Raw genomic sequence first — 24,465 nt, forward strand, 5'->3', positions numbered from 1 at the left:
TTAGGTCATATTTTTGAGGCATAGTGGCTCTGACACACACCTTCTGATGGACACGAACACACACTCAGTCACAAAGCATTTGTGTCAGGTGCTAAGCTGTAGGGCTGCGTGATATATTGTATGTTAATCGTTATTGCAATATTGACCTTTTGCAATGCAGGAGTCCTCAGTATGCAAATGAGCCTTATAACAAGACCCAATTTAGTGGCTAGTCTGTACTTCTGGTACGTTTCCTGTGGATGTTTTAATAAATCATCGCACCTATGTTGATGCAGGATAACCCGAGCAATAATATGAGACTATTACTGTCTACTGGAACAGGAAATAGGTGTTTAATTTCTCGTCTTAAGTACACTGCTAGACAGGTGCTGTGTTAACACCTCTAAATACAGGAGAGAGAGAGATCGAGAGAGAGAGAGAGAGAGAGAGAGAGAGAGAGGGAGAGAGAGGGTAAAGGGTGAAGTAAGGAGGTTTAGGCACGCTTTGTGCAGTGGAGGTGTTTGTCCAGTGTCAGCTCACTCCAGAAGCTGACAGATGAGCAGTGGCTAGGAACAGGAAGTCCCTGGCCCTGTAGCCCAGAGGGGGCAAGCACGCGTGCATGTGTGTGTGTGAGTGTGTGTGGTGTGTGTGACGGATGTTGTACTGCAGAGCCAGGCAGCAGCAGGCGAGCAGACACAGGAGAGTCTCCAGTGACGAATCAATCAGTAGCTCACTTTCTCTTTCCCCCACCTCCTCCTCCCTCTCGGCCTACACCGGAGCTGTGAGAAGACAGATCGCTTTTACCCTGCGTGACACTTCAGCATGACTTTGAGCCTTAATCTCAGGGACAGAGACAAAGCGAGCGCTCCCACCGGAGTGGACGCAACTCTATAATTCTGACTGAGCATGATGGCAAACTGTGTGTTAAACAGGACTTGCGAAGGAAAGAAATCAATGTAGGTTTATGCAAAGTGCAGATTTGCATTAAAAAAGAGAGAAGCAAAGCCAGAAGTGACTGCAGCTAATCGTGTATTGTTATGCCTCTGCAGCTTTCGATTTATTAGAAATAAATAAAGAACTTGCCTAGGTAACAACCCTCCAGGACTTAAAATAGATCAGACTGATCCCAGTTTAACGGCGCAAATGATAGCATTTTTATTTCATGAGATTTCAAAAGTATAAATATAACTTTTTAAATGTATTAAATGGTCATGATGTTTTTGATCACTATGAAAATCATGATTATTGACCACAATAGTTAATCTAGTATTTTAGACATACAAAAAAATGTAAATCAGTAAATGACAGAAAGAATAGAATTTAACACACAATTAGAATAGAATTTAATAAATATGCCAATAAAAACATAAGGCAAATTGGTTAATGTTAGCTAAGCCTACAAATATCACAGAGGCTCCTACAAAATTATGAAAAGAAATTGCTTTGTACAAGTATAGTTATTGGAGAAATTTGTATTTATACACTATTTACTGTACTTTACTGTAATTCTCGTGTCACAATCTACTTTATTCAAACATTTCTATTTGTAGAATTAACCACCTGAAAGATACAAGGTGTATCTATTGATGAAATCTATTAGATATCTCTTAGATTGATGAATAAACCTTGTTGGAGAACACTGGTGTACCTACTCTGAGCAGCATATCTAAATGAAAAGGATTTCTGGGTTATAATCACAATAATATACACGTGAGGCAGTGGTAGCTCAAGTGGTTAAGGCTCTGGGTTGTTGATTAGTGGCTCAGGGTTCAAGCCCCAACACTGCCAAAATGCCACTGTTAAGCCCTTGAACGAGGCACTTAACCCTCTCTGCTCCAGGGGGACTGTATCATGGCTGACCCCTTCACTCTGACCCAAAGTTGGCATACGTGAAGAAAGAATTTCACTGTGCTGTAATGTTTATGTGACAAAATAAAGGCTTCTAGCTATCTAATGAAATCATTTAGAGAATGCACCTCTTCTAGAAGGGACTGCACAGTAAACGGTTAGTCCATAACCCGAAGGACCTTTGGGTTCACACCTGCATTGCGGGACATGTCTCAGGAGGTCAAACTATTAGACACATTACACACATGCTCTCACATTCCTCATGTATGCGTATGTCACTGCACACTATGCGTGAGGCCAGAAGCCAGGCCATTTGGCTGCGCTAGATATGATTGATCACCATCCGCAACAGCACTTTCTCTTGTAACTTTCAAATGATTAAGCCTTTAAAGTGTCCCCGTGGGTTTTTATGGCTTGCCGCTGTAGCAGGATGTGTTCAGCATTATAGTCGTTCATTTAGTCATTGGCACTGTGTGACTAACTGAGACGACAGACCGGAATTAGCAGAGCGAAAGATTAGCGTCTCTGTAAAGCAGTTCCAAAGAGACAGCGTGAGCAATGCGAGAAGACAGGTCCTTTGTGAATACATTTGGTAGCTGTGTGTGTGTGTGTGTGTGTGTGTGTGTGTGTGTGTGTGTGTGTGTGTGTGTGTGTGTGTTGTTAACCCAAGCCCAGGCAGAGGCCCCAGTCGGTGATGACAGCTTTGAGCTGCTCTGTTTCGACGGACCTGCAGCTCTCTCCTCCACATCGCTGTCTGAATTCAATTAACTCCAGTGGCTGCTGTTCTGTTGCCATTAGTGCTAATTAGTTAAAACATCAGAGTATAAACAGCAAATTGGCTCTGGTAATTAATTCCCACTCTCCAGCATATGAGAACGAGGAGCAAGAGAGGGAGAGAGAGGAGGTGGAGGGGAGAGTGATGGGGCTGGGCTTTTGCAAAAGAAACCTTGCAGAGGTTATCTGTGGCTTTGTGCTATCAATTATGGTTAGGCGTTATTTGGGAAACAGTGTTTATGTATGTCAGAGAAAGAGATCCCACTAATGGACAGGCAGAAGCTAGCAGCACTTAGTATCGCTTACAGGAACAAACTGCACTCGGAAACTTAATTGACATTAGCTGCAGACTTGGTTTCTTCACTCTTTTTGGTCATAAATCTCCACTTTTCTGGTGCAATGTTCAAAGCATTTGAGCCATCCATGCTTGAGAGTCCAGTAAAGCATAATTAGCTATGTTCTATGAATGGAAGGGATGGCATTACTCTCTGCCATGTCAATCCACATCCTATCCAGTATGTCAGTTAGCCCTGATGGTTTATTTGCTGTATTACCTCCACAGGACGTTCATCATTATCCTTATTATCTGCTTCACAAAGTTCTCTCATGTAACACGTCTAGAGTCCTGTTAGGGATTGAACTCTTATCTTAACATTCAAGGCCTTTATGATAATAGACACTCAGGACTTTTAAGAATTTATAGTCATGTGTAGGTCTTGTAAGTTACATGTGCCATAAGTATTTCTGTTTGTACCTAAGCTTCTAGTTCCAAAATCTTCATAGAAATGTCCCACACAAAATTAAGACTAGTTTTTAAAAGTGTTCTATTCAACCACTATAAATCTGTGTACGGTTATCAGGATATAGGTGAAAAAACATTTCTTACTGAAAGCCAACAGAGTCCTGAGTAATTTTATATCATACTTGTGGCCATAAATTAATTCATTCCTTTATACCGATTGAAAATGTCTGACTGTATCCCCAGAGTACTGGTAAAAAAGACTTAAATTTTGATGAGTCGGCAGTATATTTTGGTTCACAATGACACCTCCATGGAAGATTAGGACTTTTGTGGTTTCTGGGGCAATGATGTGAACACATCCAGCAATGATCAAATGTGAGGTTTTGCAGAATTGTTTTCAGACCCTTCAGGTTTAATGGCTATCCTGCTAACAGGTTCCTAGCTATGATCCTGGAGCACCACCAGTCCTGCATATTTTAGTGTTTCAGTTGGATCTGGTGTGTCGGGAAAAGGCTTAAACAAATAATAATGTGTAAGACAGGGGTACTCCATTTGGGTTTGGGACACTGTGGGTTAATTTGAAGCGTTTTAAAGATAAACCTTTTATTATTTATGCATTTACTAACAATCCCACTTATTTTTCATATTTTCCGGACTTGAAGGTTCTGAATCTTTACACATTGATTATAAGGACTGGAGTTGCTGCACATTCAGCTATTTGCAAGTCACTCTGGATAAAAGTATGACCCTTTACTCTCAAATGTCAGGGGTCTGTGTAAATATTCTCTTCTAAACTGCCTTATGATTCAAGAAGACTAAAGTATGTGAAAATCCCTCAAAAAGTAGAAGAAAAAAGAAACAACGCTAATTGTGTTGAGTCATTAATATGGCACTTATTCATTCCACATCGAAAGATGGCCTGACTGAGAGTTTTTGCCAACATGGCAGGGTCTCAGCAGTGCTCCTTTGCTCTGGGTTGTGACCCTACTCCTGTCTCTTCACTAGTCTAAACAGGTTTTTGTCGAAATGTTTCTCTGAGCTTCTAAATCCATCCATATTTAAGTAGGCCCGATGCCCTCTCCTGCTCCAGCCGGCCTGGCAGGGAGCGTAATTCGTAATGGCTCTTTCCCCCAGGGACGAGCTGAGAGCCAGGACCAAGACACACACCACAGCTGGGACTACTGTGTCTAAGTGTGTGTGTGTGTGTGTGTGTGTGTGTGTGTGTGAGAGAGAGAGAGAGAGAGAGAGAGAGAGAGAAAGAGAAAGAAAGAGAGAGAGAGGAAGGCTAAGCTGGCAGATCTAACCCAGTAGTGTCAGACTCATTTCCTGGGTCAGCGGCTGGGTAATGCTCTATTAATTTGCTCCATTCTCCCTGTGAGGCAAAACTCAATCTCCAGCCTCAGCAAACTGCTGTACCAAGCGCGATGTGATTGATTGAATAAACAGCTGTCACTACTGTGAGCACCCACACCCTCCAAACACAAGCGCTCATCTCAACACCACCCCCTCAGTCCACATGCACACTGAATACAACCTCCTGAGACAGCACATGGACACTTCTAGTAGTGCTTCACTGCACACGAGCCAAAAAAGTCCTCCCTGTTAGTTTCATTTTTTTAGATTACGCCGTCACGTCCCCTCCGTTAACCTGCCATATATGCATCGTTGAATCTTACACCAGAGTAGCGTCACTCTGCCGTAAAAGGAGAGCCTCATGCCGATTACAGGGATCACACACACATCATCTTTAGCAAAACACTCCACCCATCGCATTCACGGCTCCGTCCACTCGCTGCCGCATGATTGCATCTGCCTATTTAAACGTGTGAGAGAGCCTGTGTGATCAGCTTGGAGCCAGGGTGTGTGCGGCTGTTATTAAACAGCACAATGCATCACTGTCAGTAGCACGTGGCCTCGCTAGACCTGATGTTAACGCAGGCGCTCACTGGGCACAATATGAGGTTGACCTCGTTCCATTTCATCAAACGTTCTCTGGAAGGAGGAAAGATGCCTTATTCCTTTCCTTTGGTACCCTTTTCTCATTCTTCCTCCTTTCTCTCCCTTCCACTTGTCCCCTATTTCCCCTTGTCCTCACCTCCTCCTTCCACTCTGTCCAACTTCCTCACTTTTCCTTTACTATTCCTTTCATCTCTCCTCTTCTTTTATTTCCTCTTGATTCACTTTCTCCTCTGCTTCTTTTCACTTCCTTTTCTCTTCCCTTTCCACCACCATTTCCACTCTACACTTTCTCTCTCTCCCATATATTTTTTTTTGACACTTTTTACATTTACCCTAAGCCCATGTCTTTTTTTTACATATTTTGTTTTATCTCAAACCTTATTTGCTGTTGCCACTTTTTTCCTTATTGTTCCTCATCCTTTTTCTCCACTACCAGCAACCCTGTATCCAGAGAGTCCAACCTGTTTAATCTCCACAGCTCAAAATAAAGAGAATTTCTTTCTCTCACTTAAACACACACACACACACACACACACTCTAATTCCCTTCCTTTTGTGCCGAGCATTCTTATTTGGTGTTATGGAGATGACTCGTGGCGTCTCACCTTGAGTTGATTTAAGAAGGTGCCAAGCCAAAGAATGAAGGTTGACAGGCCTGCTCGATTTATTTGATTGTGCATATGAAGCAGTGTCATTTTAGCAGCAGAAGATGAGAGCAGAGAGAAGAAGGAGGAGGCTGTACAGCCTGAGGTAAGAAGAAGAAGAAGAAAGGAGGGGGTTCTCTGAAAAAAAGGAAGAAGAAGAAGAAGATGGCCATTCAAGAATCAAATCAAATTGCTCTTATCGGGCGTTATTTGAAGACGTTATCGGACAGGGTAATGCGGTTACGTGCGGTAAGGGGCTGAGAGATTTCACTGTTTACTGATGTTGGCATGTTTATGGGCGGAGGAGTGGGAGAAAGGGAGCGAGAGAGGGAGGGAGGAATGAGTGGAGACAGGCAGGGAGGTGTAAAAGCTGTATGCATGTCAGGAAAACCTATTTAGGATGAATAGAAAGCAGAAAGGAGATGCAACAGGGTACACAAAGAAGCCACTGGCTTTTTCAAGGACACAGGTAAGTGTTCAGGTGTGCTGATGTGATCAATATAAAGCGAGGTCTACATACATCTAAGGAACCAGTCCTACAGATTTGTCTTAGAGCATTAGAGTTAAGTAAGTAAAAGTAGTATATATAGAGTCGTCTAAACGAAAAGAAACATACTGTGTAAACAAACATGAAATATGGTGAAACTATAGTGAAGCTGAAAGTGTGCGATAATTCTTCTGAAGCCTGAACAAATGTCCGTTCAATTAAAGTCAGTATAAACAAATGAATTATATAATATTCGTCAGGACACTGTTGGCTTTCAGTGCGACATTTGTTATGATAAACTTACTGAGAATTTTAGTGGTTTAAGACAACACCTTCACATTTTAGATGCTTCTAAAGAAATGGGTTTGATATCATCATTTACTTTGAACATAGAAATATTAATATACGGTTTGTATATATTATATAATATAATATATTGCCAAGAGGTAAAAGCAAAAATACTTGTCTTAAAGCCCTGAGTGTCCACTTTTATATGAATCATTAAGCATCACTTTGTATGACAAAGCAGTTCAATGCTACATATGGGCTTCTGGTAAAAAAGGGTAAAGTAATTAACTTTGTCCAAGTAAACCGCCAATTAATTTGATCACACACATTTACCTATTACTACATCCTGTTTATTTCAACTTCTACCTTGTCAGCTTGATTCCTTGACAGCATACAAATTGGTAGAACTCAAGCAGCAAAAAAAAAAGCACAGTGTTCGTTCAGACAGGTATGATAGCATGTAGCATGGAGGACTAATCTTTAAGAAGGTATGAAACTACACACCCAGTATAAGGCTTTCACTCTGTAAAGTTACATAAAGCCTTTGGAATGATACTAGCTGTGTGTGTGTGTGTGTGTGTGTGTGTGTGTGTGTGTGTGTGTGTATGTGTGTGCTTGCCCCTCACATGTGTACCTACCCCAGCACAGCCACGCTGTTAACACAGAAAGATTTCAAAAGGCTCCTGCAACTCCCTCTGTGCCCATTAGCAGAGCCTTTGTTCTCTTGCCAGTGCGTAAAGAGTACCACTCGATTCTGCTTAGTGAACACACACCTGGCATACTCTCACACACACACACTGCAAGCTCCTGCAAACAACCAAACCAGACGACGGCAGTAAAGCTATTGAACGAATGAATTCACCGCATGTTATAAGCCTGCTATTTTAAATGCTATTAGCATCATCCTAAGACTGAGTATTGCTATGAGATGGTTTATAAATGATAAAATTATACCTTCTGTTCTCCAACACTGCTCCAAAAAGTTTTTCTTTTAAATCAGTATTTCATCAAAACAGACAGTTGAGATCTACAGCGCACAGTTTTATGGACAGATATATTAGTGTATTTTTTTAAACAAACGGTTCGAGTTATGCTGCTAAATGAGCGTAGAGACAGACCGCTTACAGGCCCACAGCTACTCGTGGCTGGCTGCCAGCCGCCTAGGAAGAGTGTGTTTGATTCAGCTTCTGTCAAGCAAGATTTTTTTTCTTAACACAGCGGCTCATAAAACAACTTGTAAGGAGTGTAAGAGTGAGCTGGAGAGAAGTGCTACATCGTAGAACAGCTGGCAGCTGCTGGATGCCGCACTTCCATCCAAGAGAACTAAAGCTCGCGTAGCCAGAGAGAATATTAGCCAGCCAAGAATATTAGCATACACTACATTGCTTGTCCAGTATGTAATTGTGCTTGGAGCGAGGTTACAGAGAGGTTAGTGGTGATGAAAGTGCTTTTAATAATTAGGGAACATCTAAGGTTGAAAGCCACAAGGCCCGTTCTGACCCTCATTAGCTGCGCTATCCGACTTGAGGTCCGGGTGAAGAAACCCGATATAGGGTCCCGATAAAGTCTCACCACGGCCGAGATTAAAAAGAGAGATGCTGCAAGGCAGTGGGAGACAGAGAGCAAGAGAGCAAGAGATGAGATGATCCATCTTGGCACATTAGAGAATATCAGGCCTGCACTCAGTCACAGCTGTCAAAATCACGTCTCTCTCTCTCGTTTTCTGTCAGTGTGTCTCTCCCACCTGCTCTGTCTCTCTCCCTCAGCATGGCATTTAGGTGAGGAATCTCAGCACTAAAAAGTTCTGTCAGTCCTATTTCCTTGTTATTGGCCCTCTCTGCACGCTGGTCCCGGCGGTCCCACAGATTAAACGGAGGCCCTGCTGCCATGCCGCGCAGGAGGGCATCCCACATTAATCATCTTTAAAGCGCTGACAAGCGCCGTGCACCAGAATCCCCTCCTCTATTCCTCCGTCCACCGGATTTATCTCTCTGTCTGCTACCGGCCATCAGTCACCTGGGAGAGAGAGAGAGAGAGAGAGAGAGAGAGAGAGAGAGAGAGAGAGAGAGAGAGAGAGAGGGAAAAGTAGCATGTCTGGTGAGGAGGAGGAATGATTAAAAGAAAGGGACAGAAGAAAAAAAAACAGAAGCAAGAGAAACAGCAGCAAGAGAAACAGAATGTTTTACCTCAGAGAAACAGCTTTAGCAGCTGTATGCTAGTCTGGTGCTAGCTAGCAATAAAAGCCATTCTGTAACTGTGTCGGTGCTCATCAGTAACATCATAAATAATGTTCACTGGCTCAAACCGTTCACATATTTTTTTTAGTCGGCTTTTTTTTATATGTGCCAGATTGCAACAAGTTGAAAAGATTGCAGCTAATTATTTACTAAAGCTAGCTTGTGGGGGTGTTTATTTCAGCTTGTTAGCTAGTCAGCTAGCTAACACAAAGGGCTTGACAAAGGGGTAGCTAGCCTGGGAGCTAGGAATATTATCACTCTAAAACGTAGCTTGTGATCTATATTGCATTGAGGAATTGATTCAGAGCTCACCATGTGTAAAATCAGTTTTATGTGTGAAGACAAATACTGTCTATGTGCAGTTTGGGTTGTGGTGGAAGTGAGGTGAGAGGTGCGTGTGTGTGTGTGTGTGTGTGTGTGTGTGTGTGTGTGTGTGTGTGTGTGTGTGTGTGTGTGCGCACGTTAACCTAATGCTTTTCCTATATACAGAGGTATTATGTGTGTGCTACTGGTGATCACAGCCTCCCCTGAGAGGATTGACTAATAGAGACAGCGAATGATTAATCATTTCTCCCCTGTGTGAAGTGAGCGCGCACACACTCACACACACACACCTAACCCTTCCAAAAGAGTATGCAGACCCACGTACTTTGCCACACACGCACCATTAGTCTGCGGCTGACATTTCATCAGTCTGTGTATTGATGGATAAGTGAGTCAGCATATTTCTCCTTTACTGAGGTGTTCTGATATCAGATTTGCCAGATGTGTGTCCTGACATACATGCCTGTGTTCTAACACACACTCATTATAATTTCTTCTGTCTCTGGCTTCGGACTAGGGGTCAGCATATAACTAGTTAACTCATTGTATATTCTATTTCTATAGTATCATAGAAAGTTTCCTATTATTAATTAGTCCTGCTTAAAATAATAAACAAATGTATAATAAAGCCAAGATAGTGTGTAATCAAATAGAGAAAGTGATTAGGGAACAAAAGTCAATTAAAGACTGATCAAACTTAATCTAAGCTTATCAGTAACACAGGAATATATTAACCCAAAAAAAAATTCGAATTAAAATGAATTTCGCAGCCATGTTCTGGATTGAATTTGACTACAGCACAGCTAGTATTAAATTTCAATTCGATTCAATTTTATTTGTATAGTGCTGTTGGCAATAGTGTGTGACTTCAAACAAAGCAGCAGTTTGTGACTTCAGTAGCTTGTATCAATGCAAAGGACAATCAAACCTCCGTCCTCCAGCTGTGTATATAGTGCATATGTGTGTGTGGATGTGTGTGTCTGTGTGTTCGGGGTGATGTGTGTGACAGTTGCTCAACCAAGCTATCAGGACTCCATTACTGAGCCTATTGATTATGTACGGATGAATTAACGAAAGAAGGCATACCTTTATTGCCTTCACACCTCACACACACACACACCTATATGTTAACTGTTATCTCCATGAACATCGCATCATTACCGTGGGTTCATCAAGCTGCCTGTCATGTCCCCAGAAGTAAAAAAGATCACAGATGAAAGCAGCCTGTACAGCCTTTTGTTTCCAAGTAAGAATCAAATGTAAAAATTTGTTGTATACTCAGAGAGCACAGAGAGAGAGAGAGAGAGAAAGAGAGAGAGAGAGAGAGAGAGTGCACAACATGTTTGACCTCCTCTCTAGAATGTAAAAAGCTTCATCAGCTGCTGAGTTAGATTGGCCTAGCCTTGTTTATTCTTGCAGACGGTGATTGCTTTGGCACGACTCACATTATCTTGTCAGGGCAATAAAGCTGACCGCTGTGGAGCCTGGACATGAAACAAGAGGAGGGCAGAAGAAAGGGTGACATCAAGAGCCAAATGGGGGGAGAGAGAGCAAGAGAGAGAAGGAGAGAGAGAGAGAGAGAGAGAGAGAGAGAGAGAGAGAGAGAGAGAGAGAATGAAAGAAAGGAAGGGTGACAAAGACTACAAGATTAAAGTATCATACACACGTAAAAGCCAGGCAACCAAATAGGTCACTCTGGCATTCAGAAAAGAAAGAGGAGTTAAGAACTAGAAGGAGAGGCAACATGTTATAAAAGAGTACAGAGAGAAGAGAGAAGATTAGAAATATATCTGTGGGGATACTGCAGAATGGAGCATGAGAGAGAGAGAGAGAGAGAGAGACAGAGAGAAAAGGGAGAAACAGAGGTGCATGGGATTGTAATCGATTACCTATTTTTCAAAGTCACTTAAAGTGTCCAGAGCACAGGGCCGTTAAATAGTAGTGCTGGGGAATAGGGTTTGAGTATGCAGCAGCACGACTGGGAAGCACAGAGGGAGGGAGAGTCAGAGAAAGCATGAAAGAGAGACAGAGATAGAGATCGAGAGAGGAGGAGGATGAGAAGGGGAAGAATATTGGGGAAAGTTGGCATGCTAACATTGACCCTGCTTGCCTCTCACTGATGGAACTGTGCTCTTGCAGGAAGTAGTTCTGACAGGCCAATATGTGTGCGGGGATATGTGGCCCCAAAGGCGGCCTGCCACGCAGCTACGTGTTTGGAAGTGTGTGTGTGTGTTAGTATGTGTATGGAAGTGTGGGTGTAAGGGAGGGGAGTGTTACTGATCCATCACCCACTCAAACAGTAAACACATCATGTGAAGACAAACACAACAATGCCCTCTGAAGTCAAGGACACGTTCAGACTGAGCCCTGGGCTTTATATAGAGAGTGGTTGGATTACAGATACTCACCGTGTGTGTGTGTGTTCCCATGCCCGTGTGTCTGTGTGTGAGCGAGAGAGAGAGAGAGAGAGAGAGAGAGAGAGAGAGAGAGAGAGAGAGAGAGAGAGCGAGAGACAACTTCTCTCCTGGGTTATCTAATCATTTGAATAAAAAGTGACCTCTTTAACTGATAGCCCTGATAGACGATAAGCTTTCTGCTCATCTAGATTACACACTTTACTCGGCATTCACACACACTTTCCATGCGCACGTGCCATTTTATATTACATTTATCATTTTACATTGATGCACTCTGTGAAAGCAAGCACTGTATATTTCACGGCTGTTATCTTGATATCCATTATAAACGATGACGTATCGAGATCTGAACTGAATCCAGGCAAACACAATTAACTCCAACCTTTCCGGTTATTCTATTGATTTATGATGTGCATGTGAGCTGCAGGTGGCCACCAAAAAAACAAGTCCTTTACTTCCTGTTTGTGGTTACACAGGGTGTGTATGGGATGAGGTAAGCACCTATCTGGATAGCACACTGTAGTCTGTTCATAACGTCCAGTCCATCCAGGATATCCTGTTTTGGGGGCAGATCCATTGTCCAGGCGACTAAAAATAACCGCTCTGATTGGCCGAGTCCAGACATGAGAAGAGCAAGAGACAGCCGAGTGGGACCGGAACTCTCAGAGTCATGTTAACGGCTTTTGGGTTTATTTTTACACTTTGAGATCATGAACTGTGTTTTATATACAAGGTGTGAGTTCATACAGTGTACATGATCGCCATGCCAAGCCTATACAGGTGCAACGTTTTCATAGATTTGAGCTTATAAGTATGTCAGTTCATTTTAGTATAGCTTTGGTAGATTCCTTTTATTTTATTTTTTTTTTATTATTTCGTGCATTTTAAAATTATGTTCCCATTTTTATTAAATATTTTGATTTATTAATCATTTCTTAATTTTTTGGGTTTCAGGTTTTATTTTACTTCATTATAGTGACTGTAGTTCTCTTAATGTGTGTGCTGCAGGTGCACGTTTCTTTTTTTTTTTTCTTCTTTTTTTTTTTCCTGAACAATTTTTGGCACTGTCTCAACATATATTAGAAAACAGGAATTTAGGCCTTCATTAAAATCAAAATATTCCCACATCGCATCCCCCTTCCTGCCAGCTGCTCTTTTCCACAGTAAATTGTATGTCGAATGTGCGCAGAAAAATGAAAGCGGAAATTAGTTCACATCTGCTTCACATTTTTTAATTTTAGGGGTTTTTTTTTCAAATAACTACAATAACTGTGCTCTACATATGCTTTAAAAACATTATATTTAAAATATTTAATGACGGATTTGTTTTATTTATTGCTGATGTTTAGTAAGTGATTATACAAGCCTTAATAAACCCACTCACTCACACACACACACACACACAAACACACCTCACACACTCACACTTGCAGTATATATAATGGTAAATAAAGTATATATACAGTAAAGGAGTATAGAGTGGAAAGTGCATTCTTTTAGCTTGCATTGTGCTGGAGGGGAAGTTATCAATAACTGAGCTTATGAAGTGAAGTGGAGATGCTGTAGAGAGTTGGTGAGGTGCAGTAAGTTAGCAGCTCCTCTCGGGCTGCTGGGCTGACTGAGCTCGCCTCTGCTCTAATGAGGGAACTGGAGACAGGAGGCCGAGGGTGACGGATTCTCCTGCTACTGAAATCCGAGCCACTTAATCCACGAGCTGCAGACACACACACACATACACACACAGTACCCTGAGCAAACCACAGCGCTCACCCCTGCCCTTCACCACACACACACAGAACTCTCACTCACACTTTTCTACATTCTCAGTCTCCCTATTGTGCAAATCAGATTCAAATACTGTGCTGCTTGACTGGTTTGGCAATGGAAAGAACATTTCGAATATGTTTGAGAAGTTTTCATGTAGGTCACTTTTCTATAGTTAGATTGCACTGTTGACACTCTCTCTCTCTCTCTCTTTCTCTCTCTCTCTCTCTCTCTCTCTCTCTCTCTCTCTCTCTCTCTCTCTCTCTCTCTCTCTCTCAGGCAAGAAGAAGGTGTCTCTGTATGACAGCCAGGCTCCCATCTGCCCTATCTGCCAGGTCCTTCTGCGTCCCGGAGAGCTGCAGGAGCACATGGAGCAGGAGATGGAAAGGCTCACCCATTTGCACATCAGGTAAACACACATCTCCTAGACAGCATGTTCTTATACCATGTTAGCTTTCAGAGCTGACAGTGAGCTCCCACCTGCTCTTGACCTAATGGCTCTGGATTTCCTCAGCTAGTTTTGAAGCCCGTCTGTCATAAATCAGCCTGGGTGCTGTCATGGCTTTGGAGCTGGCCAGGTTAAGCATGTGGAGTGGATCAGAGAGATCCATACTGTGTGCCATCACTCACCGTTGGTGCTTCTTTGACACAACATGGCAGTCGACACCATGTAACGCTTCAGCTTACAATGAACTCAATTTTGAACACAATCTGTGCTTCCTATGCAGCTGCTAGTACTTCCCCTGCTATATCAATCCTTCTTTGTCAAACAGGAAACAGTCAGGAGTCACAATATACACAATATAGCTGATATGTCACTTTCCTAGTTAAGGCTGTATTGTTACAGATATGACAGTTAAACGCAACACTTCTGTGTATGAGAGCTCTCTTTCTCTCTTTCTCTTACTCTCTCTCTCTCTCTCTCTCTCTCTGTCTCTACGGCATGAGTGCTTGTTATCCATCACATGGCAGTGAGGAGCTAAGGTTTAGTAATTAATAAAGGGCACCATGTTGCCATTATTTTTCCAACTTCGCCTTCGGAGGTTATTTCGAGAAATGGCGTCATCACACCTCGTTCATCAGAGATGGAAACTGCAAAGAGTCTTTGAGCCACGATTTAGTCTGATTTGCTCTGCTCTTAAGAGGCTGCCAACAGGTCATTTGTTAACTGGTTTTATGACAGTATGTTTTATGTAGTCTTATCATATTTACCATTTCTACATTCCACAAAGTCAATTTTACCCTGATTTCATCCCATTGCCAGTTCCCAGGCACTAGCAGTTCTTCCATATTGCATAACAGATTAAAAGTCAAAGACTACCTATTCTGCCTTTGAGATATGTAAAGCTTTATCTTTTTCAAACCGCTCCTCATACACTGTTATCGGAAAGATTTATAATCTGGTGTCACTCACACGAGGATGGGCTTCTTTTTGAGTCTGGTTCCTCTCAAGGTTTCTTCTTCATATCGTCTCAGGGAGTTTTTTCCTCACCGTTGTTGCCTCTGCCTTACTGATTAGGGATAAATCTAAATTAAAATTGAAAACTTTTGAATTATTTTTATTCTGAGAATTTGTATATTCCTGTACAGCTTTGTGACAATGTCTATACAAAGTGCTATTACAAATAAATAGAATTGAACTGAAAGAGACGTACACATACCCATGGCATGTGTTTGTTGTACCCATGGCCAAGTTTGCTGACTTTTGTTTGTTAAACCATACAAATATCATCAATCCTTGTATTCGTCATTTTGGATGGAAGATTTTTAGGAATAGTGTAATTAATAAGGCCTTGTGGATTAGGATGTACCATATAACTGGACACAGAGATCTTTGAGCATGTTGATTCAGAGCAGCAGCCGTCCTCCTTCTCCTCTACGATTCCAGCATGGCGAGCCTGTGCTACACACACACACACACACAGATCATTGAAAGTGACATGGCAAATTTATGGCAATTTGTAGTAAATCTCCCTTTAATGATACCGTTTCATTCAGCAGCAAATGAGAATGGAGTGCATGTAAAATGGAGAAGGCTATTTAAGATGTAGCATTAGGCAGATGTCTGGATGGATGTGGGTGAGTGTGTCTGAGATTGGGACTGCCAGCTCTCTCTCTCTCTCTCTCTCTCTCTCTCTCTCTCTCTCTCTCTCTCTCTACCCCTCCCATCCTTTCACTGCATTACTTCTCTCTTTCCTTAGCATGTCCTCCGCTTCCTCGTGTATGGAAATGGGAATCCATCATGCCCTTTACACATCCGCCTGCACACAGCAATCTACATTACCCCTCACTCCCCCCCACACCCACATCCCAGATGCTCCCAAACCCCTCCACCTAATCAATTTGCCTCCAACCGAGCAAGGGAGAGCAAGGTGGCAAACGGTACCAAAAGCAATCTTTATCTCTAGTGTACAACCCCCCTCAGTCGTCGACTGGTATTTATTCAATTTTCAACATCTCCCTTGCACACTCAAGTCTCATCTCTCTCTCTCTCTCTCTCTCTCTCTCTCTCTCTCTCTCTCTCTCTCTCTCTCTCTCACTCTCTCTCTTTTCTGACAATCAAAGCATATGCTTGGTTCATCCAGAAAGTGTTTTCTTGAGATCTAGTAGCCTGGAATTAATTCTTGGCTATGACTGTGGCACTGATAAAAGAAAACCTCATTCTTATAGCTTTGTCATCTTCCCACTCCTGAACCTTTTATAACCGCAGACCGTAAAGCTGTAGCTGGGGTTCCTTTTTCCTTTTCCTTATTTTCATCTTTGTTCTGGTGTCTCGTTAGCGAAAGCCAACTCAACCTCTATATGTCTCCTCTGTTCCTTCTGTCCCTGGCTTTGTCACTCATATCAAAATAGGCTGACAGGACAGACTGAAAGCTTGCGCTGATGTGTTCGCACGACATTCCCTCCGACACGGCAGCCGTGACGCGGGAAATAGTGTCTCCAGCCCTCCTTCTGCATCTGCCGATCTGTCTGTCTCTGTGTCTCCTTTTATCTTTACTCTATGCTGTTTCCTCCCAGCCCCTTCTCTCTGTCCCTCTCTCTCTCTCTCTCTCTCTCTCACTCTCGCTGTCTCTCTCACATAGCTGTCACTTTGACAACAGGGCCTCAACATTGCCTCTCCTTGTTTTCTCTCCCTGGCAGTGATGGCTGCCTCTTCAAAAGTCATTCTCTCTCATTGTCACCATGCATGGTGAAGCAGTAAAGAACAAGGAATAAAAATCTCTCACACATGACACAAACCATACCCCCAGTGCCCCTGTTGTATTGAAGAGGTGTGAGACAGAGCCTGATGCCCTTGTTGTGTCTGTAAAGTTGCCTTTTAGGTACACAAAGTCATCAAATCAATAGAATGGAGCAAAGTTAAAAGAACCTGTATGATGTACTAAATAGTTTGAAGAGTTCAGCATTCTTGCTGTCTTTTCTGAGGTCGTTTTAGAAGCACTTTTGCCAGAAAAGAAACACTTATGAGCGTATGAAGCGGTGAAAGCTTTTTGTAGAGAGGAGACAGATAATGAGATTATCTGTGACACCAATTAAAGTCTAGATCTCAAAATTTGGAATTGTTAATGAATTATATTACAAGGCATTATATGATGCTGGAACAAAAAAAAAACTGTAGTATTTACATCATTTTTTTTTTGTTTAGTTCAGCTGTTTTAGCTTCTCAAACCCTAGTTTAACCCAAAAGCCAGGATTTGGCTGGGTTTTTTTTTTTGTTTGTTTTTTTTTTATAATGATGTAGAGAATTTGCAGCGACATTTAAAAAAGAAATCTGGTTGAAATAAACGGAACTAATTAAACACAGTCACAGCATCCTGTGTGACTACTTTCTACGTCTTTTACAGTTATTTTGAAGTTTCGGATCATAAACTGCACAATCTGTGAGCTTCCTGTGGTGACTAGTCTCACTAGTGTTTAACAGTGGAAGATTTTACAGCATGAGGTTTGTGAGGTAAAGGTTGTACAGTGAAAGGCCAGGTTAAGGATACCTCCAGTGGGACAAACTGAAAAGTCTTGAAAATCTGTTTTACCATGCTTTTGAACTTGCCGGTGTGGTACACTTATATGGTGTGTGTGTGTGTGTGTGTGTGTGTGTATGGGAGTGAGTAAGGGCCAATGAGATCCATTGTGCCATAGTGGTGGATTTATGACACCGGGGGAGTGTGTTTATTATCTCACAACCAGTGCAGTGCCTCCGATGGGGCAATTCATCCTCCTTCAAGGCCCTGTCCTGATTTGTGTTGTCTCTTACACTTCCTCTCTCCGTCTCTCTCTCTATCTCTTTGCTCGGGTCTTGTAAGATCAATCACGTTAACTGCCCAAGAGGCAGGCATGAAGCTTATTACCTGCATGAGGGCGGGGCTAACTACTGACTCCACCCTCACCTGCCATTCATGGTAGCTAGCTCTAATTCTCCTTTTTTTTTTTTTACTAACCAGTATAGCATGTTAAATATATTAGATTTCTGAATCCCTTCTTTATTTCTTACACTTCTTTGCTCACATCTATCCCATTTTGCTTAGTGCTCCTCTTTCTCTGGTTGTAAGTGGCAGAGATGAGTAGACATGCCAAATCGTGTTTTGGGATTAGGAGCTAGGGCAGATTAAATTTCAGTGCTTCGGCAGCGAACGAGGGACACAAAGCGATATGACATGGGTGACGTTTTTCCCCTCTGTCAGTGCAGCTGACCTCATCATTTCTCAGCATTAGATATACCTCAGCCGGACACAGGCATTACGGGACTAGTTCAAGAAAGTGGATGTTAGGGTCACTATAGTGTTGTATTTCTGTGTATTATATACTGTATATAGAGAAAGAAGAATATAGTTTGAATAACTGACTACACGGATGGAGGAAAAAAATATCCCAAATAAGAAAAAAGAGAGATTTTTGTGCATGCAGGTGTATGCGAGACAGAGAGATGAGGAGGAGAAGATAGAATAAAAGATATTAATGTTTCAGGCAGAGATCTGATTTGATGTGTCTCTCCCTATTGTCAGTGGATGCTTTAGCCAGCTCGTTTAATATTTCCTGCTTTCTAATCAGTCATCTTCAATCGGCTGTGTCCACGAGGCGGTGATTCAATGTAGCCCCCCCGACCCCTCCCCGGCAGGCCGCACTTGAAGGGGGTGGTGGTGGTGGGGTGGGTGGGTGGGGGGCCTTCTGCCTCTTCACCTCCCCTACTCCCCTCCGCTCCTTTCTGCCTCCTTAATACAATGTTTACAAGCCGGCGCATTGTCCTCGACATATTTCAAAGTCCTAAGTGCCCAAGGCGCTTCACTGACAAATCAAATAATGGCAAAATCATTTATTTCCTCCTGCCTCAGCCAAACTCTCTGTGTGTGTGTGTGTTTGTGTTCGAGAGCGAGTGAGACAGAGAGAGACCGAGAGAGAGTCGGGTAAGAAGGACTGGATGAGCACATCCATGAGAATGATTACTTCAATAAAAAAATTATAACCCAAATCTGCTTAGCCGAGGTACTTTTGGACAGTAATTGTTTCAAATACAGGATGGCCCTGGGCTGCCAGGATTGAGTGGCACAGAGGGCACGGCTACAGCAGCGAAACGCCATTTTTTCATCTCCACATGATTAAAACTGTGATTTGTGTTTCTTCGTGGACTTTTGTCTCATATGTCCTTTTAAATGCTTATTTGAGTTGTAAGCGAGGCGCCTCAGAGACTTGATCCCGAACAGAAGCGAGCGCTGATGCAGGTTACACAAAACCAGGCTCTAAAAAAGTACAATACACTTTGAAACAAATATTAGGAAATGTTCAAGAGATCTTCACAGCTAGGGCTTGATCTGTAGAAGTCCAAGTTTGGTTTCATGTTGTTGCTGAATGCCATTTTGTCATACTTTAGGCCCTATTCAGTGATTTTTTTTCCAATGCTTTCCTTCTTTCTGCAGTAAGAACCCGTCACCGAAGGATCTCAGCACAGCGCCTGGCACGCCCAAGGTAAGGTGGTGTTTTTGGTTTAAATGCTGTTAACAGCAATAAGAGCTCTTCTCCATTCTATTAAGCAGTACGAAGAGCGAGGAGGAATTATGGAATTATGCTCCTTTATTTCCTGCTATAATGTATTTATGAAAAAATTGAGAGCTTAAGATGTTTTCCTGCTTGGCCTCATTAACAAACTATTCCCGGTGAGGGTTTGTTGTGTTTCTCAGTCTTAAGACGAAGAGAGAGGATCGCGCATGGTCTTATCTTTGACTCTGAATTTGTTCTGTTTTTCTAAAGCTACTCTTCATATATCAGTATGTTACTGACACGGTAGGGAGACGGAGAGAAAAGGGAAAGAGTCAAAGCGAGATAAAGGAGAAAAAGAAGGAGAGATATGACATTTCATATCACTGGAGACTTGCCAAATATGCAGGCCCAATTGGCACAAAAGTGTGCTCTTATCGCCGACTTCTGTAAAAGAGATTTGCTGGTTCACATGTCACACGTAAACGATTAGATAGGGCTTTTAATATCAACTTAAACTAACATCAAGCCATACATGTAAAACTGACACTTTGAGCTCACTGAGCTCTATTTTACATTATATCTCTTTTCAAATGCCAGCTCAGAGAACGGTCTTATCTGAAGGAAGAAACCTTTAAACAGTGCAATGATTTTGATCGATGGGGCTTATAAAAGCAATTCACATCATTATTCCAGTCTGGATGAGACCTGTGCCAGCGGCAAAGGGAAATGGGGTTCCGACCCATGCTTATGCAAAAACGGGCGCCTGAGAAAAAGTGGGCAAGAAAGTGGGCGAGGGGTAGAGTGCAGACGTGACCAAGCATTCCACAGCTAGCGTTTAGTATTCCTCGGCAGTGTGTGGAAAATGAAGAGGCCAACTGGGACTAGGGGTCCTTGCTAGCTGAAGGATACGGCTTGGCATGCCAGTTCTAAAGGGGATTAACCCCGTTCTACCCCGATCTGCTTTTCACACTCCTCTTGAGCTCCCATTGCCATAGCGACTCCATGCCAGCCCAGGCTGGCACTAATCCAGTGGGTCAGAGACCAAGTCCATCGCCAAATTCCTCCTTTCCCATTGGCATGAAATGAACAACTCTAATCGGTCTTAAAGCAAAACAGCAACTGATGTCCTGTTCAGATGTCATTATTTGCAGCTATTCCTGCACTGCTAGCTCCAAAGGATTAAAAAAACTTCTATATTGCAAGGCAGCTGTTCCATTTCTCATCCTCAATATACTGCACAGCCACATAAATGGTTTACACACACATATACGCACATTAATTCTCTCTCTTTCTCTGTCTACCTCTCTTCCAATATTCCCTAAGCTCCAAAGGCTTTGAGTTGGCAAATAAATTGTTTCCTGACCTTGCAATTCAAAAGCATAAGAAGCCATGCATAATGTCTAATTTACTGTCCCCGTGGAGCGAGCCTGCCATTTTTCACATATTAATATTAGATTACAGTTGTCACCCACTAAAGCCGCTACCCCTCCGCTCACTTTGATTAATTGGAGAGGATTGTAAATACAAATATTTTATAGCGGGCTCATAAAAGGCTAGCCAGAGATCAAGACTCCCAGTAAAGAAAGCCAAGTTTACGCTCCTGCCATAGAACAAATGAAAATGCTAGTTTTTTTTTTCTTCTTCGTTTTTATCTGAGAGAATTGTTGACCAAGTGGATCCTATGATGCTACAGTACCTAGTGTGGCATCTTTATAGCTTTCTGGCTTGCCTAAAGCTAGTGCCCTTATAACTGGTTCTATAGCATGGAGCGGCACGTCAGAAATGATGGGGGTGACATATTTATCCTGTGTGCGACTGCAGACTGTTCATCTCTCAATGTCTCTTTCTTTCCTCAGTCTCTCCTGTTGTCAGTGCACATCAAGCGTGAGGGAGAGTCTCCAGTAATCTCACCGCTGTCCTCTGACGACCCGCACCATTCTGACAGATACCAGGTGAGCCAGGCAAAGAACCTCAAACACACACACACACACACACACACACACACACACACACACATGGAGGTGCTGTTCAAAGAATAGCAATGACATACACAATCAAAGCAGTGCTTTTACACACTCACAGATATATGAACCCATTTATTTAAGTTAGATTTATGGCTTCAGGGAAGCTTAAGGCAATGACAACTGCTCCTTACCAAAACAAAAGCAAAGATCTTGTAGATTAAAGGCCAATTAAGTGCAATGTCAAACTAAGGATAGATTAGATATATGTGCTGCTGCTGTGTATACATGCGCTTTGCCATTTCCTCCTCTCATAATATCCTCCATCTTATCCCTGAATGGATCTGACTGCTGGCCACATTAACAGGGACAGAGATCTCCACTCCCAATCTCCAGCTGCAGATTTGCTCAGGCCGTAATGTGTGCCCTGCTCTGATATGTAATCATGCATGGTTTAACCCCAGGGCTAATCTCCACTGGCCTCCACACGCCATCCCGCCATGCCGATGTCCTTGAAATGTGTGTTTCTTGCCTTCTTCTATGGAGTTGTGGCTGAATGAAATTGGGCCTCACCTCGACTGAGTCTCACCCTCAAACTGAGGGAGGATCATCTGTGTGAGAACGTGGCCAAATAAATAAGGCCTGTTCATGAGGTTGAAGTAATAAAGCCCCTGAATATGCTTTTGACTAGATTCTTATTAAACCACAAACAAAACTACAGTCAATTAAAGGTAAATCTAAGTATGTGGACAATCATATTTTCATTATGATGATGCATTATTCTGCTCTAGATGAAAACAAATTAATAAAGAAATGATTCTATATAATACTTGGAAAAAAATAAAAAATAAAAATCCCAAAATAGTTCTTTATGTAAAATTACTTTGAAGGGTTTAATTAAAATAACCCAGTGGGTTTTTTTTTCATTCCAAGTTAGATGGTTCTTTTTTAAAATCATCTAGGGGTTTTACAAAGATGATGATGATGATGTTGATGATGATGACGATGATGATGATGAAATATACACAGTAAAGTGTTTCTACCATTTCAACTATTTGATCTTTTCTAATATATGTAATTTCTAAACATGTCATTTCAACATTTTAAAACTGAGCATTATCTAAATAATCATAATCAAATCAATGAAACCTAAACCAACCCACAGAAATGAATTCTAATTAGCCTTTAAATGAATGCAAAATCCAATGTGGTTCCTGAATGTATCCTGTTTCCAATCATTAAAAAAGTAAAACTGTTTATAATAATACTAATATACTATATTATACTTCTGTAAAAATGTTAAGACTGGTTGCTTTTATATTATTATATTCTTTCAATATATGAAGTTTTTTTCAATTTGGTCTCTTAAGTGTTTATCATCATGATGCACCAACACCAATGAATTATTATTATATTATATTATATTTATTATATATTTTATATATTGTATTATAATATATTATTATAATATTATATTATATTAAATTATATTACATTTTATTATATACATTATAATATATTATATTATATTATATTATATTATATTATATTATATTATATTATATTATATTATATTATATATCAGTTTCATTAATTAATCTTTATTTCCCGCGCTATTAAACCCAGTAGATTCGCGCTTTGTCTCCCCCTAGCGGCACGCGCTAGAACCTCACTTCTGCGTCGTCCGACCTTTGACTGTGACGCGCGCAGGTCACGTGATGCAGGGCAAAATGGCGCTTGTTCGCTGAATAGAGCCGCCTGTTACTATAGTAATATTTTCCCAATCCGTTCCCATCCGTTCTAAATTAAAATACAGGCCGTAACCGGCTTCTGAGGAATGACACACACCTCGTCATTCATTTAGCGACATGCGTTTTTGGGCTTTATCGTTGGAGCGGTAGAAATGGAAGAGGAGGAGAAAACAAGTGGCAAAAGACAAGTAGGTCTCATAATAACAGTCTGGTGTTATTTATGTAGCACAATCCGGTGTAACACAATCCGGTGTAACACAATCCGGTGTAGCACAATCCGGTGCCATCATGAGCTCCAGTGTGGGAGTCATTAACACAATGTTTACACTCTGTTTTAACTGCTGTTTTTCTTCCTCTCTCTCTCTCTCTCTCTCTCTCTCTCTCTCTCTCTCTCTCTGTCTCTGTGTTGTGTGTGTGTGTGTGTGTCTCTGTGTTTTGTGTGTGTGTGTGTCTCTCTCACTCTCTCTGTGTGTGTGTCTGTCTCTCTCTGTGTTGTGTGTCTCTGTCTGTCTCTCTGTGTGTATGTGTGTCTCTCTCTCTGTCTCTCTCTCTTTGTTGTGTGTGTGTCTCTCTCTGTCCCTTGTGCGTGTGTGTGTCTCTCTCTCTGTTTGTCTCTATCTCTCTCTCTCTCTCTCCTGCAGACCTTTTTGCGAGTGCGAGCAAACAGACAAACACGACTGAATGGTACGTAATGTTTACATCAACACCTCGAGTTACACGTTATTCTGCTGTCACCTAATTAACATATCAGACTAATGATGTATATTCCAGCAGTCCATTAGCTCCCATACACTAATTACCTTGAGTACTAATTTTCATGTGGACTTCAGCTGAGGAGTTTATTGAACTGTAGAAATAAGAGACAATCTCAATAACATGGTATTGGGATTAATGTTAATGTTAATCGACCCCTTTAGTAACACACACATACTGAGCTGAATATGTCTAATGAAATAGTTGTTACATCTTTTACACACACACACACACACACACAGGCCAGTAAGGTTAAAACTGAATGCCTAATATGTTGTAGGTCGTTATCGTGTCACCTAAATAGCTCAGACCCTTCAATGCATGGACTTAACAAGAGCTCTGAAGGTGTGCTGTGGTGTCTGATACCGAGGCGTTTTCAGCAGATCCTTTAAGGTCTCCATATGGGTGGACTTGTTTATTTCAGAACTCGTCTTTGATCAGATTTGAGGAAGTTGGAGGCCGAATCAACACCTTGCCCATTTTGTCACGTTCCTGAAATGACTCCAGAACATTTTGCAATGTGACAGGGTTCTTTATTCATTGTCATTGGGGAACACCATTGCATTGA

The 24,465-nt window shown here is 41.8% G+C and overlaps 1 protein-coding gene across 8 annotated transcripts in view; it reads left to right on the forward strand.

Moving 5' to 3' along the window:
- Positions 1-24,465, forward strand: part of rnf220a (ring finger protein 220a) — a 112,481-nt gene that overhangs the window by 69,272 nt on the left and 18,744 nt on the right. For 7 of the 8 annotated variants that reach the window (XM_060874045.1, XM_060874041.1, XM_060874042.1 and 4 more), the window contains exons 3-6: positions 13,742-13,871; positions 19,372-19,420; positions 21,289-21,384; positions 23,786-23,828. In XM_060874045.1, the coding sequence (XP_060730028.1) occupies positions 13,742-13,871; positions 19,372-19,420; positions 21,289-21,384; positions 23,786-23,828 (318 nt within the window). Of the gene's footprint in view, positions 1-13,741; positions 13,872-19,371; positions 19,421-21,288; positions 21,385-23,072; positions 23,333-23,785; positions 23,829-24,465 lie in introns of those variants that run through there. The other variant, XM_060874050.1, reaches the window with a different exon arrangement.

The sequence above is a fragment of the Tachysurus vachellii genome, chromosome 7 (assembly GCF_030014155.1).
Source record: "Tachysurus vachellii isolate PV-2020 chromosome 7, HZAU_Pvac_v1, whole genome shotgun sequence".
In the NCBI taxonomy this organism is placed as follows: domain Eukaryota; kingdom Metazoa; phylum Chordata; class Actinopteri; order Siluriformes; family Bagridae; genus Tachysurus; species Tachysurus vachellii.